This window comes from Zonotrichia albicollis, chromosome Z, assembly GCF_047830755.1.
Source record: "Zonotrichia albicollis isolate bZonAlb1 chromosome Z, bZonAlb1.hap1, whole genome shotgun sequence".
NCBI classification, from domain to species: domain Eukaryota; kingdom Metazoa; phylum Chordata; class Aves; order Passeriformes; family Passerellidae; genus Zonotrichia; species Zonotrichia albicollis.
Window position 1 is genome coordinate 62,566,191 of NC_133860.1, and position 20,713 is coordinate 62,586,903.

The 20,713-nt window shown below is 40.0% G+C and overlaps 1 protein-coding gene across 16 annotated transcripts in view; it reads left to right on the forward strand.

Annotated features, from left to right (window-relative positions):
- Nucleotides 1-20,713, forward strand: part of NRG1 (neuregulin 1) — a 458,486-nt gene that overhangs the window by 417,721 nt on the left and 20,052 nt on the right. For 15 of the 16 annotated variants that reach the window (XM_074533378.1, XM_074533379.1, XM_074533380.1 and 12 more), the window contains 2 exons: nucleotides 9,312-9,441; nucleotides 16,083-16,141. In XM_074533378.1, coding sequence (XP_074389479.1) covers nucleotides 9,312-9,441; nucleotides 16,083-16,141 — 189 coding nt within the window. Of the gene's footprint in view, nucleotides 1-9,311; nucleotides 9,442-15,364; nucleotides 15,433-16,082; nucleotides 16,142-20,713 lie in introns of all 16 variants that reach the window. The other variant, XM_074533392.1, reaches the window with a different exon arrangement.

Consider the following 20,713-nt stretch of genomic DNA (forward strand, 5'->3'; position numbering starts at 1 on the left):
CAGCGCTATAAACAGTGACAATTTCATACCTCCAGGCAGGAAATTAGGGAGGGAAATGAAAAAATGTTCCCTTGCTACAGAAAGCTCTTTCTTTGATAGGAATTCTAACGGCTTTGACAGTTTGCAATTACAGGACCCTGCTTAAAGAATCCAAAGGATCTTGTTATAAGCAAGGCTTAACCTAATAATGTCTCTCTCCACCACTCTTCTCTTGAGAGAGAAATTCCAAACAGGGAGGTGGTAACTCTGTATTCTTCAAAACAATAGGTCCCATTGCTGTGCTGGTGGATAACACAGTCAAAATTTCCCTCTGCAGCCACCCTGAGAGAATTTTTCTCTGTGGTCTCAATGAGCAATTCCCAAGGAGGACAGAAGACTCGATTCTCTAGCAGAACCTGCATAAGAGACCTAACAGCTCTGTCTGAGATTTTATCATACCTTTTTCCAAGGAAACTGACACATTTCAAGTTGAGGTATTATTTTTAACAGCAAAAGAGTAAAGCCTGTCTTCTTGCCTACAGGTTATATTTCAAAACTTTGTTTTGAATTGTACAGGAAATTTTAAATCTAAAGGTAAAAAATAAAGGTCATGGAAATCTCTGGTGTAATACAAATATCCAGGTAAACTGACAAACAAATTGAGTGCATTAGAAAGGAAACTGTCTTTAATGAGCATTCTTGTTCTTTGCTTGTCTTCATATCTGTCTATCTATTGAGAATCTTTTATTGTAATGCTTTCTTATCAAAGATATCAAGGAGATATTTGGCACCCTGTGAGCAGCCCTTTGTGTTTTCTAGAGAAGTTGCCTTTGCTGTATCTTCAACTCAGAACTGAAGGCACATTTCTGCACTAGTCTGTGTCAGAGCTTATGAAAAGGCTACAATTAAATCTTAAAAGCTAATCTCTGCTACTCTGCTCTTCCCCACCGCCCAGGGTCCTCAGGTTGGTTGAACAGATTGAGCTCCTATTCCCTTCATGATTAGCACATCCCTTTCCTGCCTCACATTTCCAGAGGCTTCCTCTCATGATCACCTTCCTGTAGCAGATGTCAACAAGAAAAGCAACCGATAGCCTTCTGTGCTTTGGGGATGGGGGCATGGGGAGGAAACGTGTCCTTAATGACTTTGAAGATGTGCTTCAAAGTCCATGAAAGCTTGTTTCATTGTGGAATTAGTAACCTATATGTTTTTCACTGCAGAGTATGCTATAGGAGACAAATTAATGGGTGCCTAAGAATCCTGGAGTGGACATTTAAAATTTTTCAAGGAAAGGTTGCCGACACAGCCTCTTCTTGGAAATTTATTTAACATGAGATATTTCAGTGGGTAAATCTTGCTTCCAACAAGACTAAACACTTAAGGCATCATGCTGAAATCATTCTCCTTCAGAAAAACTTTATAAAGACACAGGGGGAAACATGGAAGTGAATGTGACAATAAATTAAGTGGGTGCTTGAGTGCAATCTCAAATTTGTGTGGGCTTATTGGCTCATTTTTTGTTATATTCTTGCTGCAGTGCTTTTCTGAAAGAGGATTCATGACAAGGATTATCATGAATTTATATGAAACATAATTTCTAATAAAAAGCTTTCAGGCTTTCTTTCATAAGCTGCTAAATATTCTTTATTATCCCTGCTTCTCTGTGAGTTGATAGAGCTAAAGAGGTAAAGCCATTTTGCACTGATCTGCACAAGTATAATTGGTGACTTGGAATTAATAACAAAAATCCTTCAGAGGAAAGAGGAACAAGAATAGATTTTGACTGACTATGTTATAATGGAATGAAATTATTTCAGTACTCAATGTGATAAGGAGGTAGTTATGTCAGTATCACTACATACCCATTAGGGCAAACTTGATGGTACCAAATGGAATCTGTAATCTGCCACACTAACTTTCAGGAGGAGTAAGACAGCACGGCTACCTGAGCTGAATCTAACTGCAGCTAACCAGATCTAGATTTTCTACCATGATTTATTTGAGCAATTGAATATTGGTTACAGAACAAGTGAGCTAAATGATCAACACTCACAGAAAACATCATATGTGGACTGTAATAGAGAAAAAAAAAATCCAGAGTTTGCATCCTGAGACAGGGAAAGCAGTGGTAATACAGCTGTACTTGCTGTCTCATTTCTCAGGAAGCTTGCTGCCATGCAAATCTGCAGTTGAATTTCGGTAGCTGACAGGGCCTTAAGATAATATTCAGATTCCCTTGGGACATTTTCTTGAAGGACAGCCATCTGTCTTCATAATCTTCATAGTTTTTGTGTGCTTGTCCTTTCAGTTCTGTCAAGGTTCTTCTTCCCTGCTTTTTAAGCGAAAAGTCTTCTTGGGTTAAAACCTTTGGGTATGGTGGTTTGTTCATACAAAGAATGCTGTTTGGATTAGGATGCCCCCCCACACTGCAGAACCAGGACATTTAGGACTTGAGAAAAGAGCCTAAGTTCTCTGCTTTACTGTCTTGAGTCCAGACCTCCTGCCAGCAGTTTAATTTCTATATAGATCAAATCAGTCACCTCTCCAGGCTGCAATGCAGGTGCAGATGGTTGCAATAGCACCTTTCTTATTGATTAGACAGGGTCATGACAACAACTGGAAAACTTGGTCTGCCCAGTGATTTGGTGCAGTCGGTTCTCCTGAGGTTGGTGTCTGTGCCTTGGCACTCAGCAGAAGATGGCTTCTCACCTGTCCAACAGCTGTTTTCCCTTCTGAGTGAAATGGCTCCATTGGGAGCAGGGCTAAACAGGGGAGGAGCTGGACAACCAAGGCAGTTCTTCCTTTGTGAAGCTCCACCTCCACTCTAAGTCTCCTTTTCAGTTTTGATGGTCTCCTCTGCATCTGCACTGGTGGTCAGCAGCCTGAAGAGACCTTTCAGAGCTCTGTAGAAGAGCTGTGAGACACACAGGAGTAAGACAAACATGATGAAGCATCTCCTAGCAAATGTATTAATGGTTGTTTAGTTTGGGCTCAGCCCATTATTTAGCCCATTACTTCAAGACCAATAAGTTATGTACCTTACCTTGATGTGCAGTGAACATGGAAAAGAGGCCTTGTGACCTCCAAAACAAGGTGAGCCAGGAATACTTTCCTAAGGTTTATTTGGCCACTCAGGTTTTTGTGCATGATGGGATCTTCTCCAGTGCAGCAAAGGACTCCTCACTGAATAACATTCATGACATTTGGATTCAGCTCCTTGTCTGCTGTCTGCTTTAATCTGAGGTCTCTAAATTTTCAGACTCTCTCACCCCCATTCCTGGCTCTTGCAAAGTTGTCTCCCAATAGTGAAAGCACTTCCTTGTCTGGCTTGTCTGACCACTTCCTGTCAGTTTAGCATTCCTGAGCTTAGACCTGTTTTTCCTGTATTGGTCCAATCTATGTATATTTCCTCTGTGCCTCCTTTCTTTTCTTTACCTTCTGTCTCTTTCTACCACCCACACATTTTTTCCTCTAGGGATGCTCTGGTCTGTCACTGCCTTGTGTTTCACCATTCATGTTTCCCTTCGCCAGGTGGGGAAAGTTTTCTAAAGGCTCCTACAAACCTTTCACTTATCACACCACCCTCAAGTGCAAGCTGCCATCTTTCGTGGTAGTGAAAAAGTATGCCTTGTCTCAAAGCTCAGTTTCAGCCAAGTCTTTCCATTCACTAGTATTCTTCCACAGCCTATGTTTTCCACCCTTCTTCTGAAAGCTTTCTTCTGCAAGCAGTGATTGCATTTCCTCACTAGCAATTTGTGAACTTCATGTGTCTGTGCCCATGCTTTCTAGCATCTCAAAGTTAAATGAAGCAAACAAAAATTGTTCTTGATCAGCAGTGTTTAGCATGTGTCACCTCTTGACCCTCTGTGGTGAGCCAGATGCTGTGCAGGTCTCGCCGTCGCGCGCCTGCCAACTGGGTCAGTCTGTTGGCCTATCGGGGAGGAAGCGATCGGGCGGTGCAGCAAACTGAAGCGTCTGTGCTTTGTTTTTCTTCTTTTTTTTAATTTTTTTTTTTTGCTTTGCTTTGCTAAGGTTGGATTTGTGAAAGGAAACCACCACTGAGTCTGTGTCATAGGGGGAAGAGAGACATGCCGCCTTGGTTCAGCAAGAGTTTATGTGCTCTCAGTCTTTCCTGAAGTTTCTATCTTGCAGACCCGGCGATTTCCTGTTTCCTTCTTGCTGGCCCTGATCTTCATAGAGATAGTGCCAAAGTGAGAAAGTACTGTCTTAGGGCCAGAGAACAATTCCACTAACTTTCAAGCACTCAATTCCAGCTGCTGGCTGAACAAGTCCTCCTCTCGTGTAGACGTCCCAGGAATCTCTTACACTGCATGTTATTTGTGAAGAGAGAAGCTGAAAAAATTTTAACTGGATTGAACAGCCAGTTTAGGGTATTAAATCTCAAAAACAATGTGAAAAATTTGGAGCAGCCCCGTGAAATAGACTGTTAATTTCTCATATAAAGACTTGGTTGTTTTGGAGGGTTTTTTCCTCTGGTGTTTATCTGTTGGTGTTGGTAGTTTTTTTTAAACCTTTGGTATGTTCACAGCTACATGAATGCAGTTTGAGGTCTTTGCAATTAAGTGTAAAGGACTGTATGAAATACATCTTTTTACACATCTGGTAAAATGGAAAGTCTTGTGATGTTGTCTCTTCAGAAAGGGCCTAACTTTTGATTGCTCTCAGGTTTTGGCTTCTCTTGTCCTTGAAAGTAACCATATAGCTTCTGCTGCCCACAGTTACACTGGGACCAGCAGCTTTCCTCATTCAGTGCAGTAGAGAAATGCCAAGCTTTTCTGTACTGTAAGTACCTTGCAAGTTGGATTCGTCAGGGAAGTCAGATGAGTTGAAGAGGTTCAGTACTCAGCAGGAAGAAAGTAGGTGGTTTCATGGAGATACAGAGGAATTAAGTGCTACAGCCAAGGTTGCACAGGGAATCAACATACCCTACAGATCAGGGATGGGCATCTCTAAACTGCATGTCAGCAAGTCAAGAGGGAGCTGGACTGTGCTTTCAAAGAAATGAATGAACTTCCAAGTGTAGGAATATGAGTTAGTAAAACTGGCTTTCAGCTGGGAGCAGACTCTCTGTCACTCCAAAGCATGTTTGTGTGTACCTCTTTTTGTCTCTCTGTCCGTCCTTCACTCCATGCAGGTCCCATTCTCACCAACAGCATGAGCCTCATGTTCACAAAAGGGGACTGGGAAGGTGTCCATCTGCAGTTCAATAAGGTGGCATATTTAGCTCCAGTAAGTGGCTTTCCAGTGAGAATGGCAAATTTTCCTTTGTGCAGCAGATGCCACTTTGCCTCCATTGAGTCATAAGCATCTCACTAGCTGCCTTGCATGACTTTGAGTGTGTCCTCTGATTTTACACCACCTTTGCAGAAACTCAATTCAAAGAGGCATGGATACTATTCTGTTTAGGTTGCAAAGCTCTTCCCTCTTAGTCTGAATTGAGTAAGAGATCCCTTAGGGCTCCTCTCAGTGGACCGTCTAGTCTGTGCATGGTCTGGGAGTCTTGGTGCTGTAGCTACTAAACATCAGAGGGTTTTTTGGAAAGCAAGAGAGAGAAAGAGAATGCATTTTTCTTTTTCAGACCAGAAAAAAAGGGTCAGAGATTTCCCAGGTAAGAACAGAATTACATGAAGTTTTTTCTGTTTGACATGAAATGAACCTAAGGCAGTTTTACAACAGTAATTCACCTTTTATAGAACTGCTTTTTTAAAATGGAATAACTTCTGTTTTTCTTCTTGTTAATGTCTTTAGGCAATTCCCATGAATGGGAGCAGATCTCATTGTTTTTCAGTGCTGTGTGAATATTTGCTTTACAAGTAGTGACCTTGTTCACGCTGCCTGCAGCTGCTTTTTTAAATATGGTGTTTCTGCCTTCAGGGAAGGGAGAGGGGAAGGTAAACTATGCAGTGTTTTCAGATATTCTCTCATGCATGATATTTTCGAATTGTGATTTACCTGTACTGTGTGTAACTTAATCCTTGCAGTAAGCTGTGTTAGAAAAAAACAGCTTTTCTCTCTTGTGCTTGTATAGCTGAAGAAAACATTTCAAAAAAGAAAGTAGGTACAAATTTTGACTAGGTGGAGAAGTAACAGTGTACAGATACACATTCTACAGCTGTGTGCTTTACCTCATCCCTGCTGGTCATTCCCTCTTAACATTTTCCAAGATCATGTCTGCTAGAGCTGTACTGAAAGACCATATTTTGGGTCTAGTTAAGGACTATATGAAATGGCTCTGATGAACACCTGCTCCCAAACACAACATTTCTTCCGTTATGTGGTTTTAAGTGAAACCCAAACCCATAGTTAGTGTTTCTTGTATTTAATTGGCAAAGTAGGCTTACAGTGCATGCACTGAATACTGGACATATGCCATAAAAACTGTGCATTCTTTGCAAAGAAAAATTAATATCAGAACTAATTCCCAGTCGATCTTTTTCCTCCCCTCAACTCATTACAAAACTCAGGCAGACAGGGACTATGGTGCCAGAAGATCAGTAATGCAGAGAAACTTCTTGTGCAAGATTTATACAACAGTTTTGAACATGTGATGCCCAAACCATGGGTGAAGATACTCCTCACAAATATATATGAAGCCCTTGTGTCATGAAATTCCTCTGAGAGCTGCAGATTATTCCCATCTCTGATAATCAGTTCAGAGCAATTGCTGCTGTCCAAATCTGATTTATATCAGTTGGGAAATCACTGGTAACTTTGAAGCTCCATGGTGTTCTGGTTTTGATTGAACTTCTGCGTAAAGAAAAAGCCAGTGAGATTGTGGAGCAATTACAGATAGCTACAAGTCCACTTGTTACTGTATCTACCTTCAATGTTCAATTTAAAACATTACATTAGCCAGCAGGGTGGCAAAATGGTGGGGTTTCTTTTTTTTTTTTTTAAAATATTGCAGACAATATTGCTAGTTTTCCCCTTTCAAATTAATGCACGGCTTTAATTTGAGCACTGAGCTCAGGGATATTCTCAGGTATTTAACTCACAGCTTGAAGTGTGTCCATTATTAAGGGGTGGATAGTTTATCAGCAATCAGTTTAATTTGTGTGCATGTTGAGACTCACAAAGGCTTCAAAGTATGCATTAGCTATGCAGATGGAATTTGTTCACCCACATTGTTACATCCTAGGTCATGGTATGACACAGCCTGTCATGTCAGGCATCTCCTTTCTGATAATAATCCCGGCTTCTTTCAAACCAGCAGAGAAGGAATGTCTCTTCTACAAGGCAAATCTCCCCATTCTAAGAGAGGGGAGATCCTCAAGGATGGTGGTCAAGCCTCTGACATCAGATATAGAGGACCCTTCACTGCTGAGCGGATGGCAGTCTGTAGGGCAGCCTTTTGTCAACATTGGGTGCAAAGTCTTGTTTGAACTGGTGCTAGCTGAAAGAGTGTCAGACTACTCTTAAAACATGACCCCTTTTCCTGCCCCTAGACCAGACATTAATTTATCCTGGTCTGAGAGGATATAAATCATGCTTTGAGGGGCCAGGAAAAAGGAATGTGTTATTAAGAGGAATCTGTACTCCATGTTTGCATTTCATTAACACTAAGAGGCCCCAGTCAAGACCAGGATCTGTGGAGATGTGACACAATGTGTGGATGCAAGTGAGAAGCAGAAGGGAGCTTCAGTTTTGGAGGTCAATGGAGGGTTTTTCCTGGCCTGTTAGAAGAGAGCACCCCATACAAGCAAGGCAGCATGGAAGAAAGATAGAGAAGGCGAGATAGTGCATTCTCCCAAATGCTTAATATGCATTTACTTGGAAGATAATATGAAATGAGTGTAAGTGAAATGTGACAGGGACTGTATAGTTTGAAACGCATAAGTGGTATTTGTTCATAGTTGATCTGCTAAAACCATGTTTCCTTCAGATTCAGTGTGCACAGGAAATGGTAGAATGTCGCACATCACCTATTATAAGCATACTCCTTGGGTGTCTTTGTGTTAGAAAAGGTTTCAAATATCAGACAACTTTTCTGTAGGTATTTGCAGCTTTCTAGTCAACTCCAGTGAAATCAGTCAATAGGTAGTAGCATTGTTTCACCTCAGGGTACAAACTGTCTGTCAGAAGCAAAAATATTGAGATTTTTTTGATCATAGTAGCAAAATTCCTAACTTCTGTGTGTCTGGAAATAAACAAATACCATGCAAGAATCTCCACCACTTTTTACAGTTTGCAGGTAGTCACTTCAGTTAGTTTTAGCCATTTAAAATGTATGGGCATATCGTCAAGAGTTTAAGCTTCACCTGAAATCAATGTGGACAGACCATCACCACTAAAGAAGCTCATCCCTCTCCTTGAGGGGGATAAGTTGAGTTGCTTTCTGTGAGCTTATGAAGAGCATATCCTTGACAGAAATTGCATTGGCAAATCCTAAGACTGTGATTGCTTATCCTTCCCTGGCAGCCTCCCTAAAGGTAGCTAAATAAACAATGCTCCTGACTTCTCTAGCTATTCCCTAAATCCAGCTGAGAGTAAGCTACAAAACACTGTATTGTAAGGATCAGGGTGATCCTTTCATTTAATAGCAATTTAGACACCTAATGATTTTTAGCAGCATTGGTGTCCCAAAACCTCATGCTCATCTCAAGCAGATGAGCCCAACTGCAGGAGATGCTAGGCTGGACTCTGGACCAAAGATTTCTGTGGACATAATGGTAGCAATTGTATAGGCACAGGAAGGAATAAAACCTCTCTTCCTCCTAGAGAGTCAATCCAGAAAAGTCACAGCTCTCGTTTATGAGCAAGAAGACAGTCAGAATTCAGCCATTCACCCTCTCCTTGGGGAGAAGGAAGTGGCTGGACTTGAATAAGCACAGGGCTTCAGGTTAAGCTTCACTGAAAAATACCTGCTTCAAGGCAACACCAGGAGGAAATATCATCCAGGACCTTATCATTGGACACTATATCAGCAATCAGTAATGACTGTCACACCCCAAAATCACTCGAATGCAATTAATGCAATAAAAATTACTGCACATAAATTACACATTTTCAAGGAAACACCTATGAACGTTGCAGAAATTTTAGGCCACTTTATGGACAGGGCTAGGAAAACCCTCACTTCCTCCCAGGCTGAGTATGGGGCTGTGTGTCTCTGAAGTGTGTAAACTCCACTCTCTCTGGCAATCAGCAAAATGCAGGGTCAAGTGATTAGTGCTTATGGTAGCAGCAGATAGAGAGCTCAAAGGGCTTGCCAGATCCTCCCTAGCGTTACTTCTTCCCTCATACAGAAGTACACTTACCAGTCAGAAAGAAAAACAGCCTCTGATCTGTGTTTTCATTCTTATCTTTTGCAGCCACTTCCACATCTACAACTGGGACAAGTCATCTCACAAAATGTGACATAAAGCAGAAAGCCTTCTGTGTGAATGGGGGAGAGTGTTACATGGTTAAAGACCTCCCAAACCCCCCAAGATACCTGTGCAGGTAAGAAATCCTATCTGTTTCTTTGTTAGAGCCATCAGGTCTCACAAATGTTTTTTTCTTTAGAGGAGCACCTGAAAAATGTCTTCTTCTGAGCTTGCATTTCTTCATTTTTTAACCATGTGGATGTGGAAAGAATGCCAAGAATAACCTCTGTGTTCTACAGAGGCATATGAAACAAAGTAGAGGCTAACTGGGAAATATTTCTACATGGTGATGGCACAGCATCTTCTGTTGGTGTTTATATGGCACAAAGTAACACAACTTGATCCTTAGAAAAAAGTGAAACAGACACTGTAACTAAGTATTCTACATTTAGGGGAAAAAAGGGAAGGGGGTGGAAAACTGCATTGAAAACTTGCATAAAGTCAATGAATGTCATGATCATGGTGGAGGTTACTATTTTGTGTGCTGATCTTGATTCATGAAATCATATGATTTTTGTTTAGTGGGGTGCTTGTGCACCTTTCTCAGGTCCTGGTTGTGCTGTGTTTGTCTGCTGCAATAGTCCCTTGCATCAGAGAACATCCTTGAAGAGCGGATAAACTGGAATTTATCTCCTGTCTGAGAGCATGTCATGTAGCTTTTACCCCTGAAGATGAACTAGTCATAGGGATTTCTTCACACTATTTTGAGAGGAAACTCAACCTTTAAACCTTGGTACCATGCTTGGTACCTAAGAGGAGTGAGTGAAAAGGGTGCACTTTTGTGAGGATATTACTGTTTTCAGACAAAGAGATAGTGGTTGGTGAAGACTGTCATCTGCTCAAACTGCATAATTTTTCAGTCTTCTTGGACTAAAAACTAAAAACCACTAATTTTGAAGATAGCTTTGGTAGGTGAGTTAGGTGAAGGTCTGTGATGTTTCCCTAGGCCAGGAAGAAATTGACTGCTTGTCTTCATTGAGTTTTTTTGGGGTTTTGTCTTCAGATTTTTCTAAAGGAAAACAAACAAACAAAAGCCAACAAAACCCCACCAAACCTCACAATGTGCTGGCTTACCTGCAAGTTTCTCTTTTTTTTCTCTTTTTTTTTCTTTTTTTTTTTTCTTTTTTTATAGAAAGATGTTACCTGCACATCATGGGCTTTGTTTTTGTTTTGCTATGGATTTTCATGGATTGCTGTACTGCTGAAAGCAATGAATGCTCCATTGAATTTTAGGATCATTTTTACCTAAAGCAAATATGGAAAAGTTATATGTGCTGTGGGTTGGATTCTTTTTTGAGAAAGAGAAAGAAAGATTTGTGTTAAATTTGCGTGGTTGTTGTAAGCCAGCAGTCAAGATGAGCAGTTTGCTATGACTCTCCAAAGCATGTACAGGAGCCTGTGTGTTTCAGCTTCATATCCAAACACTGTTCAGAAAACTCCAGTGAATGGCAGAGCTGAGCATTGAGCAGGCTTGCTGATCATGACTATTGTCTTGGTAGTTTCAGAGGTATCCCATCTTCACTGGTATGAAGACTTCTTCATTTTAATTCAGACATCTGTGTATGTTCTGTAATGATGTTATAGACTGGCTAATTTTTTGATAAAATATCTTGGTGACATTTGAAAAAATGGGGGCTGTTTTTCCCTATTGTGGACAAGAAATAACCTTTAATTCTGGGGCTGTGTTTTAAGGAAAAGAGGATTCCCACATTTGGCAGATGTGCCTCTGCCTGGGTGGTCCAAGACCTATTTGGAAAAAGCATCAGAGCTGTAAACTTAGACAGGGTGAATCTCATTTACAAGAAGGCAGTGGAGAAGAATTCTTACCCTGAGAACAGTCAGGACCACCATTATTTTGCAGAGCCACTTGCTATGCCCTCTAATACTTGCCAGAACAAAAATTTTATGTTGTGTAGTACAACAATGCAATTCCGCTACATAAGAAGTAAAAGTGAGTACTTGAAAGTGGATGAAAATGAAGGGGAGAAATACAGTTTTCTTCTTACTTCTTTAAAAATAAAGATGTCCCCTATTTATTCTAACATCCCAGTTATCTAAAATAGATATCTAACCACTACACATTGTCTTCATTGTTCTAAGAAAACAAATCTACTCCCAGAACATGCTTATGGAAACAGAATGCTTGAAATATGGTACTTGCTCTTCACATTTCTGCCTCAGTAGCAAGTTCACATTTTTCCATATGGTCCATCTGTTAAGAGCAAAAACAAAATTTCTAAAGCATGAGCCATATCATTCTAAATTGGTTTTATCCCTAACCAAAAAAACATGACTCAGATTCAAAACAACCATGGAATTTTCCAAGTAATCTCTGATTTTTTAAATCCCCTATTCTACTAAAAAAAATCCTAAATTCATCTTCAGTTAAAATCTGGCTATATATTAAAAAAGAAAGTTTTATTATATACATAGTGATGATCTGGACAGGATCAGATCTTGCTCTTCTGGATACTGGTGTGAACTTCAAGAGAATTCCCTGCTTTCACAAGGTAACCATGTGAAATGCTCAAGAAATGTGTGAAGACGTAGTAAAGTAATGTACAGCTGCATCTGTGGTAGCATGTATTTTCCCCACACATATTTTAATTAAGGTCCAAGACTGAGTAAAACACTCTCAAAATAGGACAGATGAAATAGGAAGCTTTGACTATTTAAATAAACTAGTGTATAAAATTTTCAGAAGCTTCGTAAAAACATGAGTCACATTTTGAAAACATCATAGACTTAAGAAGCCTGGATGTTACTGGCTTCCTGTGAGACTGGGATTCCTAAGTAATTTCTCTTCTGTTGGAAATGCTGGAATCCCCAGGTTCACTGAAGAAAAAAGATTTCAATAAATGCAAAATTCCTAGCATTTCCTTCTTTCTTGAAAAAAATCTATGTGAATATAAGATCTGTTACACTTTTGGAGTGTTCTGCTTCATACCATGAAGGTCTTGATAATCTGATCAATTGATTTCCAACTTGCAGACATCATCTTTTCTAGTGGTTTTGTTATTACTGAAGAAATGAAATTTACAACGGAATTTCATTGGGTGAAAAAAATGCTACTGTCTTAACAGAAGTGTGCTGCTGCTTTTCTTAACAGCAAAGGAGTGGATTATGTACTATTTAATGACACAGCCATTTTCTACATCTGTCTACATGTAAAGGCCTTTGTAGAATAGAAATGGGCAGAATTTTCTTCAAACCAGCAAGTTTGCAAGCAGAAATTCGAGAAGTATTCATTCAAGAGACAGGATAGAAATACTAGTTCTTATTTAGGCCATGAAATGGATTACTAAGTACTGTACTTCCCATGGTAAAAAAAATTCTCTCCCACAATGCATTTGTTTGTAGGCAGTAAATGAAAAGGAAATATGAACCATTCAGCCATTTCCCTTGTGATGAAAAACAGTCTGATTGTATGTGTTCAGTGTTCTGAGAAGCGTCCACCAAACATGTGCAAATGCTGCTTTTTGCAACTAGTGTGTGTAGAAGGAAAAAGGCAATTATTCTGTTATATGTGGTTTGTTATTTTGGTTTTACCCTGTTAACACAAGAAATAAATGGTTCAAGTAGCCTTTTTTAAGGCAGAAACAAAATTACAAGGCTCTCAGAGCACAAACATATACATTTTGCTCTAAGTTGTGTGACCTCAACTTTTGCTACTGTCCTAAAGGAAAATGGTACATGGATAATGATCTAGAAAAAAAAAACCACAACAAGAAATAATGTCTGAAAACTTTGAGTAGGAAAAGGTGTTTGGGAAAGGATACCATAGCAAAATGATTGTAAAAGTACGGTCTACAGGAAACAACCTTTCAAACTGGAAACTGTGGAAACTCTGCTGCAGTGCACATCTGAGCAATGAAATACCTTTAGCATTCACACATCCTCGTAAGTGGGCAGGCTCATCTCAGCTTTCCTCTCATCTGTCCCGCCCTGGGCTCATTCTCAAGGCAGATGCTGCAGCCCATTTGCTGACAATGGTTTCAAAGCAGTATAAACACACTGGAACTGTTTTCGGCACCTTCTCAACAGGGCTGGCCCTGCTTGGTCTGGAAGTGATTTCTGCATTGTCTATACCAGTGCTCAAGTTGTTTTCATCACCTCCACAACTGCACCAACATCTGAAAACTAGTACAGACAAAGCAAGCAACCACCAGCAGCCAGTGGCAGGAGGAAAACATGAGGCTTTCAATCACATTCCTTGGGAATTTGTATAGCATTTAGCCTGATGACAAAGATGTAAAGGACCCTGTGAATTGAAAGCCAAGCATGAGCAAATGCCAACTTTCCAGGGACAGCCATTTAACAAGTGCAGAATATTTTTATTGCTGATTCATTAACACAGATCAAAATTCTTTTTATCAAAAGCACTTTACCTTCTCTCAAATGTGCAAAGTCTTCTGTCATGCCTAGCAAAACATCTTCTGAAGACAGAGTTACCCTTGTTGCGTTTTTCTCAGCTGAATATGTCTGTGGAGACTGGGATCTCTCCACACTGGGTACTCGCCAAAAGAGGCGATTTTGGCTCTGAAGAACCCAAACTCTCTTCCTTAATAAACAAATATATCATTGCAGCAAATCAGGTTCAAAGAATCATCTTCAGATCCTCAAAATATACCGTTATTACACAAATATCATTCCTGCATGTTTTGTTTGAACAAGATGCTAGTGTTTATCCCTGACGCTGATCCTTTCCCAAAGAGATTTTCTGAAAGTCTCACTTGTGCGAGGGCAGCATCCCTGTTTTTTAGGGCTAGAGGCAATTGTGGAAAAGCAGAATTTAAAATATTGGGACAGCTTTCAGCACACATGAAACTCAGATGGATAGAAGAAATGGAGGATTCTTCTGACCAACAAGTATTTGCAAATAGTAAGGCTTTTTAGCATGTGGAAAGCAACTTATGAAGAAATTTGAAAAAGAGGCCAGCACCTGGGACATCAGCAGGAGAAAAAGAGTGTGAGATTCTTGCATGATGGCAAAGTCATGGAAAGCATCACGAAGACAGGCAACACAACTGAAATGTTTTCACAGGAGCAGATACCAGGTAATTTCAGGTTAATGCTGAGTAAGAGTGGAGAGAAGATAGAGAAAGAGGAAAGATTGAAATCTGTAGATCCTTAGTATGGTGGACAGTCATTCACACTTAAGTCTGAAGCATAGGAAACCTGTCTATGGTGATATTTTGGGAGCCTGAGCCCTGCCCCACCATGGAGAATGAAGGTGAAGGAAGAATTGGTAGGCAGCAGCAGAAAAGATGGGCAAATCATAGAAGAGAAATTCCTTCTCTATGATCAAGGAGAAAGCTGCCGTGAAGTTTTTTGCAGAAGAGCTTATGAACTGGAAGGACAGATAACTCCAGGGCTGCAAATCTTGGGAGCACTTCTGCCCTCTCATTTTACTTATTGTCTGGACTGACTTATTTTACCTTCTTGTGAGCCATATTGAATATACTTCCCTTTGGGTCTGACTTTGTCTTCTCACCTTTTGGATTTTTGCAGCTTTTTGGTGATCGCTGTACTAACTATTCCTCCTCAAAGCAAATTACCAGAAGACACAACATGCCACCACAGAAATAAGAAAATCATGGTATTTTCATAGATTTTATGTGACTAATGAAAGCAGCAGTGTAAATTGTTGTTATGCACTGCATTGCAAGTTTTTAAAAAGAACTCAATCTGGGCCCTTCATGAGATGGAATAAGCAGTGAGCTGGTACACATTTTTGCTAGCCATGATTCTTCTATCTTTTTCAAAACAGACAAGGGAAAATACTTTTTTTTTTTTTCCTCTGATGGATTTTTGCTGTAAATTTTGCAAAGTTTTATCTTCTGGAAAAGTTGTACTTTCTTGCCTCTCTTCTGATCATTTGTCAGTAAGACCCAACCAGGAGGTCACTTAATGCACTTGCACTCCATAGACCAGCAGATGTAAGTCTGTTAGTGCAGTGGTTTTAGTGTACTATTGCTTATCACGTTTTTGCCCTTTAGGTGCCAACCTGGATTCACTGGAGCAAGATGTACTGAAACTCTGCCCATGAAAATCCAAAACCAAGAAAGTATGTTAAAATAATCTGAACTTTGCTTTCTTCCCCAACTACAGCAACAAAATCAATAGTACTTGGTGTTTTCACAGTTCAGCTGGAACCGGCCTCTTTACTCACTAATTTGTGACCTGGTTTTCTGAAGTACAATCTGTACACCATGGCATTATTGACCTCCAAAATATTTCTCGTTTGTGTGATTTTTGATCTTTCCATTCATTCACAGATGCATTTGTTTTGCACACGCTGGCAGTTTTCCTATTTGGGAGACTGCTGCTAAGTGCAACCCTAAAAGACCAAACTCATGGAGATGACTATGTACAGATCTTGTGTCTTGCTGCCTTGTGGAAAGAGCATCCTAAAACAAATCTCAGTCTCTGGAATGGTGAATTTCTGTCTCAGATCTTGAAACACATTTTGATCTGGATTGGTTTGGTTTTGGCTGGTTTTGCAGGGGGTATTTCTTTACATTTCCACAGAGCAAATGACTTGCTCTCAACATCCTGAGCTATTTTAACACACTAAACCGAGATTCAGTTTCTGAAAGTGAACTCACCAAGTCATATCAGTTGACACTGAAGGAGCTTCTTTCTTAGCATATATTCACCTCTTCTCTTTTCTCTGTTTTTTTCTCTACCATTTTTTTTGTTTGTTTTTCCTCTCAGGTGCCCAAATGAATTTACTGGTGATCGCTGCCAAAACTACGTAATGGCCAGCTTCTACAGTACGTCCACTACTTTTCTGTCTGTGCCACAGTAGAAGCATGCTCAGTTGGTGCTGCTTTCTTGTCGCTGCATCTTTCCTCCAATTTTTTTTTTTTTTTAATCTGTAACTAGATTTGTTGCCTAAGGCCTAATATTGATTGTCTCTGCCTGTTGCATGAAAATTATAACAAAAAGCTATTGCAAATTATAACAGAAAGCAATCCTGAGATTGTTGGGCATTGAGGGTAGGGGGAAATGCAAGGCTCAGGAATGCTGTGAAATTAATTCTGACTTTGTGATATGGACTCCCTGCTGACATCAAGCAGAAAAAGTACAAAAATGAAATTTTGGAAGTCTCCCCTTTTATTTGCCACAAAAAGCTTAAGAGTCACAATACAGGCCAGCACTCCCTCAACCAAAGGATGGGTAGCTAGTCCTCTACTTTTATATGACATTTGGAACTAGAGGTTAAAGGTAATGGAAGTGCTTACATTGTTCCTAGTGACCACTTGCCAAACAGGATGAAAATTTTCTTCTTCCTCCTTGTCCAAGCTTCAGTGGAGAGAGCACAGAAAGAAAAAGAAAAAGAAAAAAGACATTACTTAAACAATGAGGTCTAACATGTTTTGGGTATTGTGAGTAACAGGTGCAAGAGATCAAAGATTAATCGGCCGAATGAAAGTGTCAGACACATGTATACACAGACTGCTAGAATCAGCACTGTAGTCACATCCCATAAGGTTTCCCATGGAGAAATGTGCTAATTATTATTGTTTGACAAGGATGTAGCAGAAGGTACACTATATATTTATTTTCTCTTATTGGCTATAGCAAAATCAAAGGTAACATACAAGAAAATTGCTTACATTTTACATTTAAATGCATGTGTACCACTTACATTTGATTGTTCCTGGCATCAGAATATACTGTGATCTAAAAGCAGTATTATAGAAACTGGTTTTTTGATGGATTACTTGCCAGCACAGAAAGACTATAGGCTAGCTTAGTTTAATTTCCATTGGTATACAGGACAAAAAGCTGTAAGTATGTGTGGACATTTTGGAGCCTGAAGAGGTGCACAGGTTTTCTCTTATACTGATGGATGAAAAACATCCATACATAATTCATACTTTCCATCATAGAAGCTACCCACATAAATCCCAAGAGTGCTGACTGGGGACCGGACCTTCCAGCATTCAAGTGTGCATTTTAACCCCTGCTTTAGAAGCTTTATTAGTGTGAGTTATATTTAAATGTCTCTGGTAATGATGGCTCTAAAAATTTTAATGCTGTTACGGTATTTGTTTATCAAATGTTAGATTTCAGTGGCCTTTTCTGTGGATTGTGGTGGAAAGTGCAGTTCAGATTTTCTGATCTTAGAATAATAATTTAAAAGGAGGTGGTATAAAAAATACAAGATCCATTGTTTGCTGCTGAATTTTATCTGAAAACTAAAGAAGAATTGTATGTTGATTATAAATTCATTTTCCAACCTAGGAGAAAAAAAAAGTTTAGGAAGGTTTTCCTTCCTTCCTTTCTTTTTCAGTTTCCTAACCCTGGCTGGGATGTTTAAAAACACCAGGTTGAGATTTTCTGAAGTTGACGCCATGGAAAAGGCACAGATGCTCTTACCTTGCTGCAAGAATTACACATAGTTATTAGTGCTTAAGTTGGTCAGCACTTCCTCTCCAGAGGCAGAGAGCACACCTATACCTACCTTAGGCCACTCTGAGAGCCCCAGCCAATGGCTATGAGAGTCTGGCACTTCTGCCTGCCGTGCATCTGCATTGCAACATCTGATTTCTTATAGTGCTTAAGATCTTGAAATGACACTTTTGGAAAGGGTCCACTGAGGGCACATTTATACTTAACCAAAAAAAAAAAAAATCAATGAAGAAGCATTTATATTACTTTTTATTATCATACCCAAGGCAGAGCAGACCATGTTATTTAACAGAGGACTTAGACAGTTCTCTGAAGGCAAATGTTACATCTGGGACTTAAAGCCAAGCTCATGTTTTGCACCCAATTTTGTGGATGATTAACTTAGTTCTGTGGGTGCAGCTTTTGCAAAGTACAGAGCAAACTGAGATGCTAAACAGTGTAAGTGGTAGTAGGAAACAAAAGTGTATGTGTGAACCATACAGCTATCTAATTTCACTTGCTTTTAGAAGGGTCCTTCTTCATTTGGAAGGAAAGAGTCAGTGTGGTTGCAAGCCAAGTGTGCCTACCGATGAGGTGTTACGTGATTTGGCTGTTAAAGAAAATTTTTCTTCAGAAATGTCCCCTGGAGTTGGTATTTGAGAGCCCTGAAGCTACTGGGCTGAGGACCTTTTGCAAGATGAAAACAAGGCACCACTGGGCATTCTGGAAATGCCCTGTCCCAACAAAGTGCAAGGCTAGCTTGAGTCATCTCACAAGCCTGGCTGGCAGACCTTGTAGTGAGTGTCCTTTCCTTGAGCATAGCAGTCACAGCTGCTACCAGGTGTGCAGGCCTGGGCTTTTTCTGTGACTGCTTTGACTTTGAGACTCATAATCCCCCATTGGTCCATAAGACACCAGAAGGCAGTCCACAAATTGTTGCAAAAATACATCAATTCCATGATTTTCCATATGAATATTCACACATTTCCCCCCTTGAAGTCAAGGAATCAAGGCAAATGGAGGAGAGCAAAAGTAATGACTTAACATTGAAAGTTTTGGGTAATTTTCATGTAGTTAGGCAAGAGAACTCTTACAGAAGCGCTGTGCAGAATGGTCCCTGGGATAAGAAACAGTGATAAAACCATGCATTAATAGAAGGCTGATGGAACGTCCCTAGAGTTTAATCACAGGTGAACCCTTTGTCCTCTCAAATGCCCCAGATGAACCAAGGGCCTCAGTCAAAGGGGCTATGCACTTGCTTACTTCACTAGTTAACAATGATATATGAATTGTGAATTTAGAACTGGCCGGGGGCAGGCTGTGGCCCTTCTTGGGCGTCACCTGAACATGGTCCATGGCATCCTTCAGCATGAGGCACCAGTTTAAACAGTGTCCATTTCAGCTCTGCCATCCCTGATGAGCAAGAGGGACAGTACCAAGAGGGGTGGAAGGAATTTTCTTTTTAGATTATAATGGCCCTTGTCTCATATTGTCACAGTGAAGCTGGCTGAGGCATTAAAGGGGGAAAGAGAAAAGTTCTGATGTTCTAGAAGGATGATCAAAACTGCAGTTACTGTGTCATGGCCTGATTTTTCAGCCTTTTCATATAAAGTACAGGTCTTCAAAAGTCTGCCTTTAGCTATTCTACTACTTCAGTATTTCTCATTTTCTACATATTTCTCTATTACCCTCATGCAGAAGGAGTCACATCTGCATGAGGGTAATAGACAATCTCACCTGAAATTTTCATTTTTTAAAGCCTTTCAGCACCTTAAGTTGTACACTCTATGTGCTGAGACTAAGACTCCTAAATAAACGAGCAGGTTTGAAAAATTCCATTGTCCATCTTTTGCTCAGAATTTTAAAAGACAGGTTTTCACTATAAACTGCTCAGTTAATATTCACTAAATGCTAAAATTGCTATGATAGGATACTTCAATTATGAAAGGACAAATTTTCCACACTCCTGAGATTTGAACCAATGGTCACTTTTACAGGAGCCACAGGACTTCATTTCAATAGTAGTCAGGTTGCAAAATTGGTTTTGAACTTAATGTATTAAGTTCAAAACCTATTTTACAACCTGAGTACTATTGAAATGTACCAGATTTTGGATCCAAGGGGAATCTAAATGTCACAAAAAGACTGTATCCCAGATAAATAAATAGAAATTGTTGACAGACAGGGGGTCTGCTCTTTGGTAGTTTAGGAGATTTGAGTTTGTTTTTAATTGAAATTGCATGAAGAAAAACTTATATTTTTAGCATTTTTCATTACCCACGGAAAGAAACATGACACTTTTGGTGCTTTAGAGTTGGAATCAGTCTTCCTGGGCCTCTCTGGTGTTGCAGTTGATCCAGATGGGTCCTTTCTTTGCCAGGTGCTAGTTCTCTACAAACACCTGAGGGGGTGCTCACCCATCCCTGGGCAGCACCATGTCCCTTGGCAACCCACCCACCTGAATCCAGCAGCCCCCTCCGCAGCAGCTGTGGCACACCACTCATGAACAGGGCATGCAGTGCTGAAGGATTCTGTTCTGCGTTTCCCAGCGCCATCCTCTTATTCTGTAGGCCCTGCACCTCAGCAGGCTACAATATATCCAACAAGTTGTATGTTTTAATTACTTTGGTGAAAAAGAAATTGCTTCCTAAGCATTTTTCCTACAAGTCTGTCATATCCCCCACCCAGTCACAACCAGAATGAAAACAGAGTTGTTAAAAATAATTAATTGTACTTATTCTTAGAGCACCCAGAGACAAATATTCAATAGAAGCCACATTGTATGTAAAAAGAGTGCAAAAATTTCAGGCTAAGTAGGAAAATATAAAAAATAATCACCTGTTTATAAAATGAGAAGTGTTGGGATGTTCTGCTTATCAGATCTAAGGAATGTAACTGGGAATACCATAGATAAGCCAGAGCTACATAACATCTAGGTTTGAATAAGC